Source organism: Pygocentrus nattereri, chromosome 5 (assembly GCF_015220715.1).
Source record: "Pygocentrus nattereri isolate fPygNat1 chromosome 5, fPygNat1.pri, whole genome shotgun sequence".
Lineage (NCBI taxonomy): Eukaryota > Metazoa > Chordata > Actinopteri > Characiformes > Serrasalmidae > Pygocentrus > Pygocentrus nattereri.
The window spans coordinates 42321177-42339367 of NC_051215.1; the positions used below are offsets into that span (position 1 = coordinate 42321177).

The following is an 18191-nucleotide window of genomic DNA, read 5'->3' on the forward strand; positions in this document are numbered from 1 at the left end:
CTGACCCTTGATTGTGTGTGTGTGTGTGTGTGTGCGCACTCGCAGATATGTGACAGCAACGAGGAGCAAAGAGAAATGGAGAGTCTTCAAGAGGAGAATGAAAGGCTGAGAAACAAACAGACAATACTGGAGGCCCAGCTGATGGAGGTCTTTGCACACATGCACATGGACCCTTAGTCATAGTTATTGCCGCCAATAATAAAAGCTTATTGTAACTTCACATTAATCATTGCTCACTCATAGTTTGTTGAAATGAGAGGAATTCTGTTGAAAGTGAGTCTAAATGTTCAGTTAGTATTTAGTATTTCACATTTGTGCTTAAGTGGAGATATTTGATTGTGATTTGAATATCATATAGAAATATCGTCCCTATCTTGATTTGGTGAGGGGGGGGGGGGCATTGTTTACATTTTGCCATGTTTTAGACCTGTCATGATCATGAGGTTTTAGCTGACATTTAGTTGCCATTATAAATAATTACATTTAACAGTTTGTTTTTGAAAGAAAATTAAAGAGTCCTGAAGTACAAGCCTAAAGTGGCTAAATTAGCTGATTATTTTGCTATACAATAATAACACTTCCAAGAGTTTAACATGGACGTCTAGACATTGACTTGCATAACAAGGTCTGTCTCATAGATAAACACCCACCCACTGCTCTCTTTGTCTGCAGGCTCAACTCATTGCAATGTTGCCACCGTCATCACTGCGATTGTCAGGAGAACGGAGGGGACATCGCCACGATGAAATGAACCCAGATGTCAGTGTGCAGGTAAGACAGTGTGCATGCACTCAATGTGTATACACACACACACAATACTTACTACTGCACCATACGATTTCATGCTGGAGGGGGTTTCCTGATTTGCTGTTTATTTTCTTGGTGTGAAACACACTCAGCCTCTTCTCCTCCAATCTTGCATGCACTCTGCTGTGTGTGTATGTGTGAACACGTCTGTTGGGTTCTTGGGAGTTGTTTGGACAGAGCACCTCTTGGGGTTTGCAATTACAGCTCATATTTCATCTGTAACTCCAAGACATACAGAACTACATACTCACTGGCCACTTTATTAGGTACAAATAGGTTGGACCCCCTTTTGCCTTCAGAACTGCCTTAATTCTTCGTGGCATGCTTTCAACAAGGTGTTGGAAACGTTCCTCAGAGATTTTGGTTGGTTATTTGAGTTACGGTTGCCTTTCTATCATCTCGAACCAGTCTGCCCATTCTCCTCTGACCTCTCACATCAACAAGGTATTTTCGTCCACACAACTGCCGCTCACTGGATATTTTCTCTTTTTCGGACCGTTCTCTGTAAACCCTAGAGATGGTTGTGCGTGAAAATCCCAGTAGATCAGCAGGTTCTGAAATACTCAAACCAGCCCGCCTGGCACCAACAACCACGCCACGTTCAAAGTCACTTAAATCACCTTTCTTCCCCATTCTGATGCTCGGTTTGCACTTCAGCAAGTTGTCTTGACCACTTCTACATGCCTACATGCATTGAGTTGTAGCCATGTGATTGGCTGATTAGCTATTTGTGTTATCAAAGTGAACTACCTAATAAAGTGGCTGGTGAGTGTATGTACTCCAATTAAACTAGGTATGCATTAAGACACACTAGATGCATGTTTGATCTACATAATGCAACAAGATCTCTACAGGTTTGTTAATCACAAAACAAACATTGCAAGTGGTGCAGAAATGCATTTCCTGTTTGGCATCTGTTCTGTCCCAAACCATAAATGTCATATTCTGTAAGTAGTTAAATGTGTGCAAATGTCTCCTTACTCTAAGTCTTTGTGTCTCAACATGTTTGGTGTGTGAAATGTTTTGGTTTTGGTTTTGGTTTGCACGCAGCTACAAGGCTAATGTAGCTAACAATAAATGGATACTAATACCCCACCAGTTAATGCTGTGCAAACTAGAGTTGCACCAGTACTGTATTGGTGTTGTCCTCAATACTGCCAGTTAAATACGGTATCAGTTTCAGCAAGAGATGATACCGTAAAGCAATTTCTGACGCATGTGCACTCTACTGAGTGATGCTAGTATGTGTGCTAACAGATGGATTGTAGCTGAATCAATCAGTGTATCAGCAGGGTAGGATCATATGCTTGAGACAAGCAATAGTAAAAATGGTCACTGTAAGATCTGTAACACCTGTATTTCAAAGAATGGCGTGACCTGCAAAGTTTTCAGTACATCAAATGTAATTAAATATTTAAAGCTAAACCATGAAGATAAACGGTGAAAAAGTACAGCGGGTTTTTGTAGGTCTTCAACCATTCAAATGTGAAGTTATTCAGACCAGTAAATACCATTTATTCATTCTTAGTATGTTATTTGTGACATAAAATGTTCTCTTTACAAAAATAAAATGAAAGTGGAATGGTGCAAATCTCAGGATTTATGGGCACTCATTAGGTAGTTAGGATCAGTACTCTGTAGTGGCAGATGCATCTATCATAAATTGTGAACTTTATTCAAGCCAGAGCATATTTTAGTTATCTCATAGACTTGCTAATGTGGTTTGATACTGCTTGGCTCAGTTGTCTATAAACACTACCACATTTTCTCTTATGATACTGATACTGGAACCTTAAGTATCAACCAATATTATGCCTATATTTTTTCAAAGCTGTTTTAGAATGAGCCATTTTAATTGAAGCACTTCATTTAAGATCTTTTAAAAAGTAGTAGCATCTAAAAGTAGGCTTCCATGCTCAAACACACTACTACCCCACAGAGAGAAATACACAGCTAACCTCACATTACACAATATGAATGTGTGCTATTTCAGGATAGATTTGTTACAGGATCAGATTTGTTCCTTATTTTTTCCTCCATCCGAGATCCGATCCAGGATTTTCTTTTGGTGTTGATACCTGGTGTTGCCTTCTCTAAAAGTGAAAATTCAGGCTGTGCATGTTAATATAAAATCACTGTGCTTAGACATTTTTCATAATGCACAATCCAGATTGTTTAGTAAAAAAAAAAACACCATGGGACTAATTATGCTCCCTTTGTAATGAACAGGCCATTGTTTAGTAGTTTTTAATATACAGTATTCACATGCTTAAATCATGTCATTTGTAATGAAAACCATAGATGGCTATATTAACCTTGTAGCTTCGGTGCAAAACTAAAGCCGTAAATATCCTAAACATGCCCTGTTTGATTGACTGCATTTGGGACAGGACAAAAAAAAGCAAATTACTGGATTAGAGCACTTACTCTACTAGAAACTCTAGTAGAAAAACAAATGCTAGAATGGCTCTCATTGACTGCTTTTGGAAGAGGCCTCTGTGAAGGTGTTGGCGGTTGCGCGAGTGTACAAGTGTGTGTCTGTGTGTGTGAATATAGCGCTGTATGTTCTTTCTGCAGGTCATCCCAGAGCAGCGGCCTCATCACTTTGACAGCCACCGGAGAAGCGGTGGCTTATGAAACCTCCAGCCTTTCTTCTCTAACCTTTACACCGTGCTCTCCAGTCACTGAACGCTCCCACTTCTCTCTTAGAAATCTGATGCTTTCTTTGATAGAACTGACATCAGTACAGAGCAATCATCCTCATGTCGAGCTTAGGTTAAAGATTTCTCTCTCAACTGCAAAGCTGCAAACGGGGATGGTGTAATAACCCGATCTTGCCACTGGGTGGCAATGAGTCATATTGAATGACTAGTAGCCTAAAGAATCCAGTGAGCCAGAGAGCCTTCTGACTTGGACTTTGGGCACATGTGTGCGCATTCCATTTAAATTTGATATATTCTGCATATGTGTTATGCATATGATCATACGTTTCAGGTTTCAGTGACTACAGGGTAGGCTGAAAAGTCCAGAAAAGTAATTGCATTTTTTAGAGTGAATGAATTGTTTATACTGTTTGCACTGTTGAGACGCAATACTGCAAACTGACCAGTACGAGATGTTGGGTTTTTTTTTTTTTCTCAGTTGGTTGTGAGGGTGTTTGCTTGTGGAAATGTAGCCACACACAAGACACAAGTTTAAATCCTGAGAACTTGATTCATGTTATCCCCTGTTGTTCAGAGGTATCTTTTGCATTTATTTTCCAAGGGTGGTTTTGTTGAAGTCATGGAATATTTGTGACTGTAGTAGCTCAGTTTGTTGCACTACTTTCATTTGTGTGTGTGTGTGTGTATGTTTGTGAAATTGTTTGTTAAAGTATTTATCAAGTGTTGGGAGCAGCCTGTCTATAGTGATGGTATCATCTTCTGTCCTGCCCTTTTTAGAAGTCCTACTACATGTGTACTTATGCTTGGTTTTAATTTAATAATGGATAACTAAATATTTAGATAGAAATGGTTCAACTTTATTTATTTATTTTATTTGTGATTTATTTTTGTATTTTATTTATTTATTTGTTGACCTTTTTATCGGTTTTATTTTGTTTTTTTTGTTTCTTCTTGACCTAAAAGTATTAACAATTTTGTGTAACTGTGACCAAATAAAGAATCAGGGTAAATTCGTAATTGTTTGTGTTTATTTAACTCCTCGTATATTTCAGATGTATGAAATGTTAATGTCTTTATGTTGTCATATCTACTACTAGAGTATCTCTGAGGATTTTGGCACCCTTTTGCCTGATTGGCCGACACATTACACAGTAGTCTTAAGTAGACTTCAGTTTTGTTGCATGTGTGCATAAAAATAGTGCTCTGAATAAAACCTCTAACCTGTTTACCTACAGGAGGAGCGAGAAGCGGCCTTGCTGCAGATGGAGGGGAGAATGAAGGAGGTGGAGTTCACCCTCCGAAATGTCAAACTGTTGCTGCAAGAGAAGGTTGCCCAGCTGAAGGAACAGGTACATCCAAATGCGCGTGCACACACACACACACACACACACACACACACATTATTTACCATCTAGTAAATATTAAAGTGAATGTGGTTTGTCTTCTCTAGTTGCATAAGAACAGTAAGGCGGACGTGCTGATAAAGGATCTGTATGTGGAGAATGCTCACCTGTTGAAGGCTCTGGAAATGAGTGAACAGAGGCAAAAGGTGGCAGAGAAGAAGAACTACCTCCTGGAGGAGAAAATCTCCAGCCTCAACAAGATTGTTCGTGAGCTCAATCCCTCGCCGCTGACGCCCGTGCCCTACCACTTCACCCGCACGTGATGCCACATGATGTCTGCACTTCATCTGTTCATGTTATTTACTTATTTTTATTTTATTTATTTGATTTAAGGGGCCATTAAGAAGTTGCACTAGAGTCCACCATTTTTGCTGAAAAATAGGGCTGTGCATTCCAGAAATTTGAGTCAACTCCAAGAGACCTGGAGAACGATGTTTCTTAAAAATGGAGTACAATATACATTACTTTCAGGGAAACTAGAAGAGCTAAATTAACATGGCTTATTAAGAGGAGTTGGCTAAACAGTACCTGATTCTCCTCGGTCAGTGTCCAAGTTGGTAGATGTTTTGGCACTAGGCTGCTTGATTTGCAATCCAAATTTTCAACATTAATATTACATAATACTTTGTGTTCCACAATAAAATACAGCTGGAATATTGATTGTGTTATGGAAGCAAGCTGTTTTTCCAGACAGACTGTTTAGTGAGTAACAGCATGCTGATTAAGACTTGAACATCATTGTGTAGAGTCAAGTCCAAACCTTTGGCCTCGACTCATTTCCTGAATGCCTGGAATTGAGGAATCGGTTCTTTTTGGGATTGACTCCCAGCCCCTTTGAACAATAAAAATAAATCCATTAAGGGAGGTAAATGGCCATTTAAACATCAGAAGGAGACTACTTACACTTTAATTACAGTTCCTCTTTATGTGCTCAGGTTCTGTGAAACTGCCAGGAAGACATCGGAATGTGCTAGAGAATCCATCTTTACATGCACAGGGGAATGAAAACCTTTTCACTAAAATCTGTGAAACCATTCTTTCTTGTGCTTCCTCAAATTCAGTATGACGCAACATGTCTGAGTGCAGACCAGCAGTATAGGATGAAGTGAAAGAGTTTATGCTATTATAAAATTACTCTTATTTAAAATCACTCTCATCATTTCAGTTACCTATGTATTTGCACTGTGACTTGGAAATTGTAAGCGTGTAATAATCCTGTCCTACTGTGTGCACCTGTTCATTTTAGTATGAATGAATTAGGCTGAGCTGACTGTTTTTAATGATGAGTTTTAGGACGGAAGACTTTGATGGGACACGTGGCTCAGCCTGACTTTGGATTGCAGTCTGAAACATCCTAATGTTCAAGTGCACTTTACTCTGTCCAGCAGCAGTGTTTGTTATTGACTACGTTTGAAACCCGCCTCTCTGGTTTGGGTGAAACTGAAGGCACTAAGTGAAGCACAACATGTATTAAAAATTTTAATTTAGTTTAAATGTTTTAGGTTTGTAGCCCTGCATAGCTGCATGTGTATGTTGAAATATTACTGTAAGGTATATTTTTTTCTGTGTTAAGAACTGTTGGGTTTTTTTTTTTTGTTGTTTTTTTTTTTAAATAATAGTCATGTTTCTGAAGAACCTACAGATCGTTTGTAACATTATTAACCAGCATTTGTGGCATGGTTTGGCAGCACACAAAGGGAGAAGTGAATGTAACGCCTTCAGGAACAGAAAACGTGCTTGAAGTGGGGAAATGTGACCTACTCTCTGTTTGAGATGTTCTCAACAGAACCAAAGAGATTATTCCCTGTTGCCACTGGCCATCAAGAGCTGCTTTTGCCCAGCAAGTGAACTGGCCCTGCAATGGCCAATCAGTGTTTTGTGAGACTGTGAGAAGCAGTAAACAAATAGTTTTAGAGAATGGGATGTTCGAGTGGTCATTTTCTATTTGTGAATGTGGAAGTTTCCTGATGTAGTTGCAGACGCCTGTCACGGCCACATAAATAGATGTACAAACCAGGGCCACATTCAGTAGGATTTGATGTGCAGGTGCTGTGTAAATTATTGTTTTTAATTACAATTTGTACTACATTTGCTCGTTTAGTCGGTGTAAATCTATACAAAGTATCCAGAACTGTGAGCTTAAGTAACTAAGCTCATTTAACTTGGGCTTGTTTGATTTAAGACATTTTGGAATCTAATTCCCAGTTTAAGTGACAAACGAATAAATTTGATTCTACACAATTGTTTTCTTGATGGAGGGGGTGGGTGGGAAGCATGCACTCAAATATTGTTCTTCAAGGGTTCTTTAGTTTAGCTTAAGAGCATAGTTCTGTTTGAGTATGATTGAAATGGTTCTTTGGATTAAAAGTTGTGTATGGCTCTATATAACACCAAAAAGTTATGTTATTGTTACAAGCTTGACATTGCATCAATAGGCAAACACTTTTTGGGGCTATATAGAACCATAAACATACTCAAACACATACTCCATTAATCTGAAGAACCATATCACCATGCAAAGAATCATTTAGGTGTGTCATGGTTCTAAATAGAACTCATACCCTTTACTAAAGAACCTTTTTTAAGAGTGTAGGGAACGACATTTGCCAACATACAAATATATATTTAAGTACATAACTATTCCATACCATACTGTGAGTGTGTTGAGGAAGGGCTGTGGAATCTCTTTCTCACTCCCTGCACGGGCTGGGGCGGGGGGGTGCGCTCTCTGTGTGGATTCGAGTCCAAAGCTCGACTCTGGATTCCCAAATACATGGATTTGGAGTGTCGACTCTTTTGATTCGATTCCAAGCCGTAGAACCCCATATTACTGAAACGGCCAAACTGTTTTGCAGTTGCAGAACGTGTTGGGTGCAACGTGCAGCAGATTTTCCTCGCATTTTAAGAGCAATCTAAGAATGGGTAAACGGTTTCCGTTAACTTTAATGAACTCGGTGAACACGGTTAGAAGCCAAACTTAGAGCGACCATTCATTTCAAACTACTGCTGCACACATTTCACCATTTTATTCTGCGAGGGTAAATCATATATACTTTTTTTTAAATAAGATTTTTCCTTTCATGTGAGGTTATTATGTCAGCTCTTCGGGAGCAGAGCTGAAGTTAGAGAGACCGTCCCTGAACCCTGTACGAGTCAGTGCTCCCACAAAGCTTTGCGGAGCAGCCTGGGAGCGCTAATGTTAAGCTAGCTAATGATAGGGGCTGGGTACGGAGCAACAGGCTACAGAAGTACTACGCAACTTTAACCACTGAACTCACTTAACAGCTCGGACTATTCTTTTTCTCATTGGTTAACGAATTACATGCGTGGAGAAACTGACGTACGTTATGAAATAACTTTTTCTGACTTCTTATTTCCAGTCAGTATTAAACTAGACAAACTTTGCGCCGAGCTAACAGGCTAATGGTCTGGTTTGTTTTTGTCTCGACGCGCAGCTAGCTGGCTAGGTCGCTATGAAATGCAGTACGGAGTAACTAGCCACATAACCACGGAGGTTTGCCCGTCGGTCGTTTTAAAATGACCGCTGTACTTTCAGTTGTCCACAAACGACACGGACAATATACTTTCCAGGATGCCATCTCCGAAGAAGTTGTTTCGCTGCATTAATGTTTGGCACTACTGAGCGATGCTCTCAAGAAAGAAAAGTAAGAACGAAGCGTCCAAGCCAGCAGAGGTTCAAGGGAAGTATGTGAAGAAGGAGACGTCCCCGCTCCTGAGAAGTGAGTAAACGAACAATAATTCACCAAAACCTTCGCACAGGCTGGGTTAAACTAAGATTAATTTCATTCTACTGTTGTAGAACCACACTCAACGCTTCGCTTAGGCTTGTTTATACTGGCAGCATTAATGGTCCTACGACAGAGATGCAGGAGAGTCTTAAGTACACCGCTTTAAACAGAAAAGATCAAATCATTTATTAAACAAATTGTGTATTATAACTACTTTGATGTTAAACCCGTTTCCTCTTGTCTTAGTGACTAATTGTACAAGAATTTTAATATTTATTGGGGATAATGGTGAACTATTTGTGTTATGTGATGTGAAAGAATGTGATTGGTAATCTGTTGAGCCCTCAATTAATCACGCACCCCATTGCCAATTTTTCCACAGACCTTATGCCCCCGTTCATCCGACATGGCCCAACGATCCCTCGGCGAGCGGAGGTGCCCTTGCCTGATGCCCCTGCGGTACCTGGTGCAGGTGCAGGTGTGTACCCGCTTGGTGCAGGATCAGAGGTGGGAGCACGAAAGAGTTTTCTTCGTAACGCAGTACCCCGGCTGCCGCATGAGGTCTCCCGCCGAGATAGCCACCGTCTGTCTGCCCCACCTTATCTTCCTCGCTCTCTCTCTGATCTTCCACACGATTACTCCTCATCCTCACCCTCCTTCATCAGCGATGGTGGGCAAATAACGGAGAATGGAGATGCAGGCCGGTATTACTATGCCCCCGAGGCATACTATGAAAATCAGTCTCGGCGCACGCGCAGGCCTGATCACTTTCATGATGACTACAGATACTACGAGCACAGTGAACTCAACTACCGAGCACCTCCACAGCCCCAGACACCCCAACCCCACAGTAGACCCCCTGCAGGTGAGTACACTATCTTTATCCAACACGCTGTACTCCAGTATGACTGACAGGATAGCAGCTGAAGGATGATAGTAATTAGGGGACACACAGACACATTACTGTGGTTGCTCACCAGAAGTCCATATGTACCAGGTTGTCAACTAGCCAGTATGTCTTCATTCTGTTCAGTAGCCTGTCAGGAAATGTGCGCACACATGGAAAAGGAAAACATAGATGCCCCGAAAATACTTATCCTTGCTATATTAAAAACAAGCACAATAGGCAAATACGAATTCACCGGCTATTCAAGAGCAATTTCCAGCTCCTAAAATTGGTATTTCCCAGTTTCCGAAGCCAACTAAGCATTGCATTTGTTCTAAATAATAGAACCAAGTGTGTTGAAACCTAACTCTACAGAGAAATGCAGTATGCTTGCATTAGAGATCGTTGGAAGTTCAGAAGGTTTTGAAGATAACTTGCTCATAAGGGTGTTGACCAATCCAAAAATTCTACAAAAGATTTATATATTTTAATCATATTAAATGTGGGAATTGCCAAACAACTTCCTGTAGACAGCAGGCCAGCTCCATGCAGTCATTTATGACAAATAACATGTTACTGTGACTAAAACTAAAAGGCATCTGTGCTCAAACAGCTCTTGTAATATAGAGTTGCTCCAGTTTATATGCTGGCAATGGCACTACATCATGCCTGGGTCTGTTACTAATGTGGCATCAGAGTGGAAAGACTACTGTGAATATTACTGCTTTGCTAATGTTCAGCAGCAGTACATCTACAGTCTGCAGCAGTCTGTTCAGAGCAAGACTGTGATTTTGTGTGTGTGTGTGTATGTATGTGTGTGTGAGAGAGAGAGAGAGAGAGAGAGAGACAGAGAGAGAGAAAATATACAGTGGGGTAAAAAAGTATTTAGTCAGTCACCAATTGTGCAAGTTCTCCCACTTAAAAAGATGAGAGAGGCCTGTAATTGACATCATAGGTAGACCTCAACTATGAGAGACAAAATGAGGAAAAAAAATTCAGAAAATCACATTGTCTGATTTTTAAAGAATTTATTTGCCAATAATGGGGGAAAATAAGTATTACAAACAAGCAAGATTGCTGGCTGTCACAGACCTGTAACTTCTTCTTTAAGAGGTTCCTTTGTCCTCCACTCATTACCTGTATTAATGGCACCTGTTTGACCTCATTATCTGTATAAAAGACACCTGCCCACAAACTCCACTATGGTGAAGACTAAAGAGCTGTCAAAGGACACCAGAAACAAGATTGTAGACCCGCACCAGGCTGGGAAGACTGAATCTGCAATAGGCAAGCAGCTTGGTGTGAAGAAATCTACTGTGGGAGCAATAATCAGAAAATGGAAGACCTTCAAGACCACTGCTAATCTCCCTCGATCAGGGGCTCCACGCAAGATCTCAGCCCGTGGGGTCAAAATGATCACAAGAACGGTGAGCAGAAATCCCAGAACCACACGAGGGGACCTAGTGAATGACCTGCCGAGAGCTGGGACCAACGTTACAAAGGCTACTGTCAGTAACACACTACGCCGCCAGGAACTCAGATCTTACAGTGCCAGACGTGTCCCCCTGCTTAAGCCCGTACATATCTGGGCGCATCTGAAGTTTGCTAGAGAGCATTTGGATGTTCCAGAAGAGTATTGGGATAATGTCTTATGGTCAGATGAAACCAAAGTAGAACTGTTTGGTACGAACACAACTCGTCGTGTTTGGAGGAGAGTGAATGCTGAGTTGCATCCAAAGAACACCATACCAACTGTGAAGCATGGGGGTGGCAACATCATGCTTTGGGGTGGTTTCTCTGCAAAGAGACCAGGATGACTGGTCCGTGTATATGGAAGAATGAATGGGGCCATGTATTGTGAGATTTTGAGTGCAAACCTCCTTCGATCAGCAAGGGAATTGAAGATGAAACGTGGCTGGGTCTTTCAGCATGACAATGATCCCAAGCACACTGCCAGGGCAACAAAGTAGTGGCTTCGTAAGAAGCATTTCAAGGTCCTGGAGTGGCCTAGCCAGTCTCCAGATCTCAACCCCATAGAAAACCTTTGGAGGGAGTTGAAAGTCCGTGTTGCCTGCCGACAGCCCCAAAACATCACTGCTCTAGAGGAGATCTGCATGGAGGAATGGGCCAACATAACAGCAACGGTGTGTGCCAACCTTGTAAAGACTTACACAAAACGTTTGACCTCTGTCATTGCCAACAAATGATATATAACTAAGTATTGAGATGAACTTTTGTTATTGACCAAATACGTATTTTCCACCATTATTTGCAAATAAATTCTTTAAAAATCAGACAATGTGATTTTTCTGAAATTTTTTTTCCTCATTTTGTCTCTCATAGTTGAGGTCTACCTATGATGTCAATTACAGGCCTCTCTCATCTTTTTAAGTGGGAAAACTTGCACAATTGGTGACTGACTAAATACTTTTTTCCCCCACTGTATATAGATAGATATAAATGTATATAGTGATAACTATTCCATTAGTGAAACTTCATATCTTAGGTGCGTACATGCAGCTGTAGATCTTTTGTGTGTGTGTGTGTGTGTGTGTGTGTGTGTGTCTGTGTGTGCCTGTGAGCTTTCTAACTTGGTTCCATAAATCATTCTGCAAAAAGAGCGGGATGGAGAGAGGTACCGTTTTTTAGATGCATAGAGTTGAAGTTTAAGTATATAGTATGGCTATAATGGTAGTGTATGTGAGAAGAGGTCAGTCCTGTGACTGTTTTGATAGTAATGTTGGTGTTGGTACAACTGGCTAGTGATCTGTGCTCAAATCTGTATAATAGGTGTGTATGCCAGAAGGTTGTCATTGAGATGAGTTCAAATGTTAATGTGCGTAAAAATGTGTGATGTTCTGTTGTATTGTAGTCTCCACCCAGAGATGAATAACTGACATGCCAAAAGTCATCAACTCTGCTGCTATAAATACAAGCTATACTTATCCACCTCTCTCTCCCTTTCTCTATCCCTCTCATAAATTGGGAAGGGAAAAAAAATACTCAAACTTCTTTTTTCCACTTTCTTTCTCTCCTTCAGCATGCTTGGGGTGTGTGTGTGTGTGTGTGTGTGTGTGTGTGTGTGTGTGTGTGTGTGTGTGTGTGTGTGTGTGTGTGTGTGTGTGTGTGTGTGTGTGTGTGTGTGTGTGTGTGTTGATTTCTATGCTGTATTTCTTCAAGTTTTAACTGACACACATCTCTGGTCCTCAGCATTTAACTCCTTGTATTTCAGGCAGAGATCAGCTGAACTTTCCTGGCAACCCACTGAACATTTACTCTTTATCAAATCCTTCAAATTTGTGCTGTGCATTAAGAACAGTGAAAATATGATCCTCCACAGGGTGGAGGGTCTGTGGAGTTAAAACCCCTGGGATAAAAAAATCTCTCATCACTCTCTGTAAAACTGAATATTTTCCAACTCTCACTAGCATAAAAAGAGAGAAGATATTTTGCCATTTAACTGTGATGTGTCAATCCAACATACTGAATAAGTATTAGCACTGATATTAACCTTTTGAAAAGTATTAACTGTTGGCCAGATATGACCGATCCACATCCAATGCTTTTTCATTGTATTTCATGGTAGACATAAAACTGTACTTTATAAACCTTCAGGTAAAATATTATTCAAACATTTGCACAATCCCAAAAATGTTGATGCTTGGTGCTCTGGTACATCTACTGAATATTTGTTTGTTAGTATGATTACCCTAATAGAGCCCTAGTATCTGAAAAGGTTGGAAAGGAGCATCTCTATTATTTGGACTGTTATCTTTGGTGATGTCATTGTGAAAGACATCCTAACTGACATTAAGTGTGAAACATTCCAAGAACAAAAATTTGTGTGTCATTGTGTCCAGATGTGCTAGCCCTAACCTGAATTGGATATTCTGTTGTCTCTCCCCATTTCAGTCTTTAGAAATAAAGATGATTAAAATTTGTTTGGGAGTTGAGGAGTGTAGGACGGTTTTTGCTGAACTGCTGTCAAGGGGTGGGCTAACACACACACTCTCACCTACATGTCACTTGTACTCCTAGTGTGAGTTTTGTTCTTTGTTCCGACAGCAATGTGTGTATAACTTTTAGAGCTACTTTATAAAAATGTATATTTTACTTTATAAAATATACACACCTGCTCAGGTATTTGCATTTACACAGTTGTGCCCTTGTGCATTGGGGTTACTGTAAACCCCACTAAGCAAGAAGCAGTCATCTGTAAAACGCAGAAGAAGTACAGGTCTATTAGGCTATTACTGTTACATTATAAAGTTTAGATTTGTGTATGCGCAAGAGAATGTGTGCTTAATACTGCACTTGTGTTTAGTGTTGTTCAGTACAATAGCATTTGTTTTCTATAAATGGTAACTCTAGATTTGAGGGTTAAGCAGCTGCTGCAGCCAGTCTCCACTGCCACATCTTTCTTTAGTTCCTCGTGGATTGGAATTAGCTGCTAATGATTCCAAATGCTGAGGAAAGAGAATAGGATTTAACTGCTATGTGTCTGGGTGTTCGAGAAAGAAAGAATGTTGTACTTTTGCAGTAGGCGGAGGAGAGGAGTGAATCTGCGCATGGTTTTCTTCACATTCCAGCCCTGCCTAAGACACACGCTCACGCGCGCGTACACACACACACACACACACACACACACACACACACACACACACACACACACACACACACAAATATGCTCATTGACTTACATTTGGCTGTCTCACTGAGCTGCAGAATTTACCATCATAAGAAGAAGATATTTCAGAGAGAGCAAGGGCCACTGAAATCACATCTTTTTTTTCTTGCTGTATCAGTACAGTGTGTTTCACCATGTCACACCAATTGGGTGTGCAGTAGTGATAGTAATTCAGGAGGTTTTGGGCAGGATTCCCTAAACTGACTATAAGCTGACACATACTCATGACACATACACTCTCCATCTCTCTTTCTCTTTTTTTTTTCTGTCTTTTTCTCTTAATGATGAGAACATTCTTTCTCAGAAATGGCACTGACTCCCAGTGGATATGGATATACACATAAACTCACTTTCTCATACACATAAACTCACTTTCTCTCACACACACACACTATTGTCCCCATGGAGAAAGCTACAGTATCCCAAAACAACCCAAAATGCAACAGCTCTGCTGTAGCCAAAATAGTCATATTTGATAGCACTCAAATATCCAGACATTTTTACTAAGGCACAATGACAAGAAGGAAAGGGAGAATGCCACATTCTTGACGGTGTACACATTTTAAAGAGGGTGATATGCGTTTTGTTTTTGTTTTTTTTTCCCTCCCCCCTTTTCTTTTTCTTACTGCTTTTTCAAATTGTTGTGTTTAATGCCAAGTCTCTGTAAATCATACCTCTGAAAATGAGAGCCACATTCACAAGACATTGAGCTGTTTTCTTCTTTATTTATATAAAAATAGTGTAAATACTGTAAAATTACTTTAAAAGCATGTGGGGAAGTGATGCTAAGAGTTGTAGTATTAAGCACCAGTAGTACAGTATTTACCTTTTTTTTTCTCTTTCTTTCTTTCTCTCAAAATAATAAATGCTGAGAACAGTAGATACACTGACAGCGTTTGTAACTCATGAAAACATGCATCTCTACTCATATTGCGCTGCAGATTTTGTGTTTTTGTGATATGTATTTTTGTTTTGTGTAGCTATTGGACGCATGCAGGCAAAGTCTCTTGGTAATCTTACGAGTTTGAGTGGAGAGGAGACACCCCTTCCACCTGGCTGGACAGTTGATTGGACAATTCGAGGTCGGAAGTATTACATCGATCACAACACAAACACCACTCATTGGAGCCACCCACTAGAGAGGGAGGGCCTTCCACCTGGCTGGGAGAGGGTGGAGTCAGCAGAGTTTGGAGTTTATTATGTTGATCATATCAACAAACGTGCTCAATACAGGCACCCCTGTGCTCCCAGGTAAGTGTGTGTGTGTGTGGGCAGGCGGGTGAGTTGTCTCATACTCGCCAGTCTGGTGCCTGTGTGAAAGTGTTATGTGTTTATGGATGTAAAGGTTATATGTTGCAGCATTGCACTGTTGCTGTCCAAAGAAATAGAAGTATCTGCACAATAGTAACTTTACAGGAGAAGGCAAAAGTTTTTTTCAGTGTAGGTTTATGTAAAGAGACTTTATTCCAAACAATTTTGGACCCTTTATGTTGGTTCATTCATCATGAAAATTCCACACAATATGAAGGATGTGCTGTTTCTTTTGACACCAAACACCATAATTTGGGCTATAACACTTCTGAAGAATGTTTTCTCCTCACTCTGATATGTCATTCATTTTCCTTCTGTCCTGGCCCCCAGTGTCCCACGCTACGACCAGCCCCCACCCATTCCACCACCCATCACTTACCAGCCACGCCCTCAAGAGCGGAATCAGCCAGTGTTGGTCCCTGCTAACCCTTATCACACTGCCGAGATACCAGACTGGCTGCAGGTCTATGCCAGAGCACCCCTAAAGTAAGTTTTGTGTACACATACAAATACTCTTACAGTAGTAGAGCTGTACCCATTATATTTTTCTGAAGGCCCCTCAGAAGACATTACAAATAAAACTTTTTCCAGACAGACAGTTGCAGTGTTGTTTTCATAAATATTCTCTATTCTAGGTTAAAGTTAATAGTTCTGTTAAGGGATATATTTCATGATATTACCTTAAAGCAAAACCAGCTGACATGCTCTTTGATTCTTACAAATTCGCCAAAGGTAAGCTTCAAGGGAGCAGCACACTTAATGTAAGTGGTCTAATGGGAACAGTGTAGCAGAGAGAGAGGTGAAAAGTGGTGAATTTAATCTTACTTAAGAGACCATGGTGAGCTTGATAATCACATTCTGATTTTGAAAGTCACTCTTTTAACCAGAGCTCAATGCATGTCAAGCCTTATCATGGTATTCATTTTATTTCTTAACTCAGATATGACCACATCCTGAAGTGGGAGCTGTTCCAGCTGATGGATCTGGACACGTATCAGGGCATGCTGAAGCTATTGTTTATGAAGGAACTGGAACGCATCGTTAAATCGTACGAAGCGTATCGTCAAGCACTGCTCACTGAACTTGATATACGCAAACAGCGCCAGCAGTGGTATGCTCAGCACACAACCAAAAACTTCCCTCAGAACATGTGAGCTGCAGCAGACAGGCATCCCCTGACAGCACACATCCATCACCAAGCCTGATGACAATCTCTGCCTAAATGTGTGCCTTAGCAGCATATTATGTCCAGCTGCCAAACGTGATATACTCAGAAACACTTCACCATACACTACATGCTTGGGCATACAAATATAGCATTGGGACTGTACAAGATTTAGAAGCAGAACCACACACAAATGAGAAAAATACTGTAAACCACAGCAGCTTGCTTCTTTCTGCCTGTAACAATGCACAGATTTTAGCCATTTTATTGCTTCTGAATGTTTGAGAGAGCCGCTGAACTCTTGCGTGTAGTGCCTAGAAACCGGTCTCTTTTTAGAAAGCTTTATAGCACAAAGACCACCAAAGCTGGCTCAGTGCGCACTGCTCTGAACATTTTACATTAAGATGACACTACAGTGCCTTGTCTATAGTCCTTTTGTTGAGCTGGATCTGATCTAGCTCTTTTCTCTCACACAGACACACATACGTACAGGCAGCTGTCCTCTTTTTTTCCTGTCTGAAGTGTCTAATAATCTTATATGCTCCTCTGTTCAGCATGTGTAGCCGCTCAGTCTGTAGCCAACACTCTTCTGCCTGCAGCCAGTTGACAATGAGGTTTTATATATGAATTTCTTGTGACAATGACAATCCAGCATGCTCTGTATGTAGGAGGTTTGTGAATTTTTCTAAAGGAATATGTCTTTATTTAAAGACTAATTTCTTGGGCAGAAGCATCGCATGTGATGCAGGGTGAGTGTGAGCTCTTCTAGCTCATGGCATTATTTTGAAAAACTGTTTCATTCATAAAAATATACATATCTATTTTTCCCTGTATAATGAAAATATATATATAAACATATACACTACAAGCAACCTTTTGGTGCTGCATTATATAGTTTTGGTGTGTGTGTGTGTGTGTGTGTGTGTGTGTACGTAAGAGCATGTTTGATGCTTGATATCAGGACCAACAGATATGTGCTTACGAAATCAATTTGAGACAGATGTTGTTTTAAACCCATATCTCTGTTATGATAATTCTAGTAGATCTAGTCCCAATTCTACATTTCATAAATGTTTATGTATCGGCATTAACACCGTTACATCAGCCCACAATTCCCATATCAGTGCATCCCAAACAATCATATCTGTATCATGTGGCATTAATCTCAGAATTTAAATTCTGGTTGAGAGACATGTTGTTCAGCAACCCAGCTGACTACTACCTGACGTCAGAGCTCTGTTGTAAACTCGCACATCTTGCCAGCATTCGAGTGTGTGTGGAGCACACTTCTGAAATAGAAACAGACACAAGTGTCATAGGACTATGCTATTGTAGTCTTGAGTAGGACTTTGCAATGAAATTGGCTGACAGGAACTATAAATATCTGAAGTACTGCTTCAAAAAAAAAAAACACCTGAACCTTGCATATTCCTTTTATACTGAGTTTTATCATATTGACCCAAATTCAAAGATGGGTTGTGACTCTCGTGCCAGGAGAATGGACCACATGCTAGTTTCAT

At 40.4% G+C, this 18191-nt stretch overlaps 2 protein-coding genes across 4 annotated transcripts in view; both read left to right on the plus strand.

The window, feature by feature from the left end:
• nin (ninein (GSK3B interacting protein)) overlaps positions 1 to 6791 on the plus strand; it is a 37083-nt gene extending 30292 nt beyond the window's left edge. The window contains exons 26-29 of one of the 3 annotated variants that reach the window (XM_017696614.2): positions 46 to 147; positions 673 to 771; positions 4706 to 4819; positions 4921 to 5136. In XM_017696614.2, coding sequence (XP_017552103.1) covers positions 46 to 147; positions 673 to 771; positions 4706 to 4819; positions 4921 to 5136 — 531 coding nt within the window. Of the gene's footprint in view, positions 1 to 45; positions 148 to 672; positions 772 to 3384; positions 4316 to 4705; positions 4820 to 4920 lie in introns of those variants that run through there. The other 2 variants (XM_017696613.2, XM_017696615.2) reach the window with 2 other exon arrangements.
• Positions 6792 to 7943: 1152 nt separating this feature from the next.
• sav1 (salvador family WW domain containing protein 1) lies at positions 7944 to 17534 on the plus strand. Its single transcript, XM_017696618.2, has 5 exons — positions 7944 to 8613; positions 9005 to 9487; positions 15176 to 15446; positions 15837 to 15992; positions 16447 to 17534. Exons 1-5 carry the CDS (start codon positions 8520 to 8522, stop codon positions 16658 to 16660), a joined length of 1218 nt encoding a protein of 405 aa, XP_017552107.1. The 5' UTR covers positions 7944 to 8519; the 3' UTR covers positions 16661 to 17534.
• The last annotated feature ends 657 nt before the right edge of the window (positions 17535 to 18191 follow it).

Excerpts from the sequence above, each read along its gene's own strand:
- sav1 (XM_017696618.2), top strand. The coding sequence starts at position 8,520 with ATGCTCTCAAGAAAGAAAAGTAAGAACGAAGCGTCCAAGCCAGCAGAG. Across the intron at positions 9,488-15,175 it reads CCACAGTAGACCCCCTGCAG|CTATTGGACGCATGCAGGCA; the intron begins GTGAGTACACTA and ends TGTTTTGTGTAG. Across the intron at positions 15,993-16,446 it reads TATGCCAGAGCACCCCTAAA|ATATGACCACATCCTGAAGT; the intron begins GTAAGTTTTGTG and ends TTCTTAACTCAG.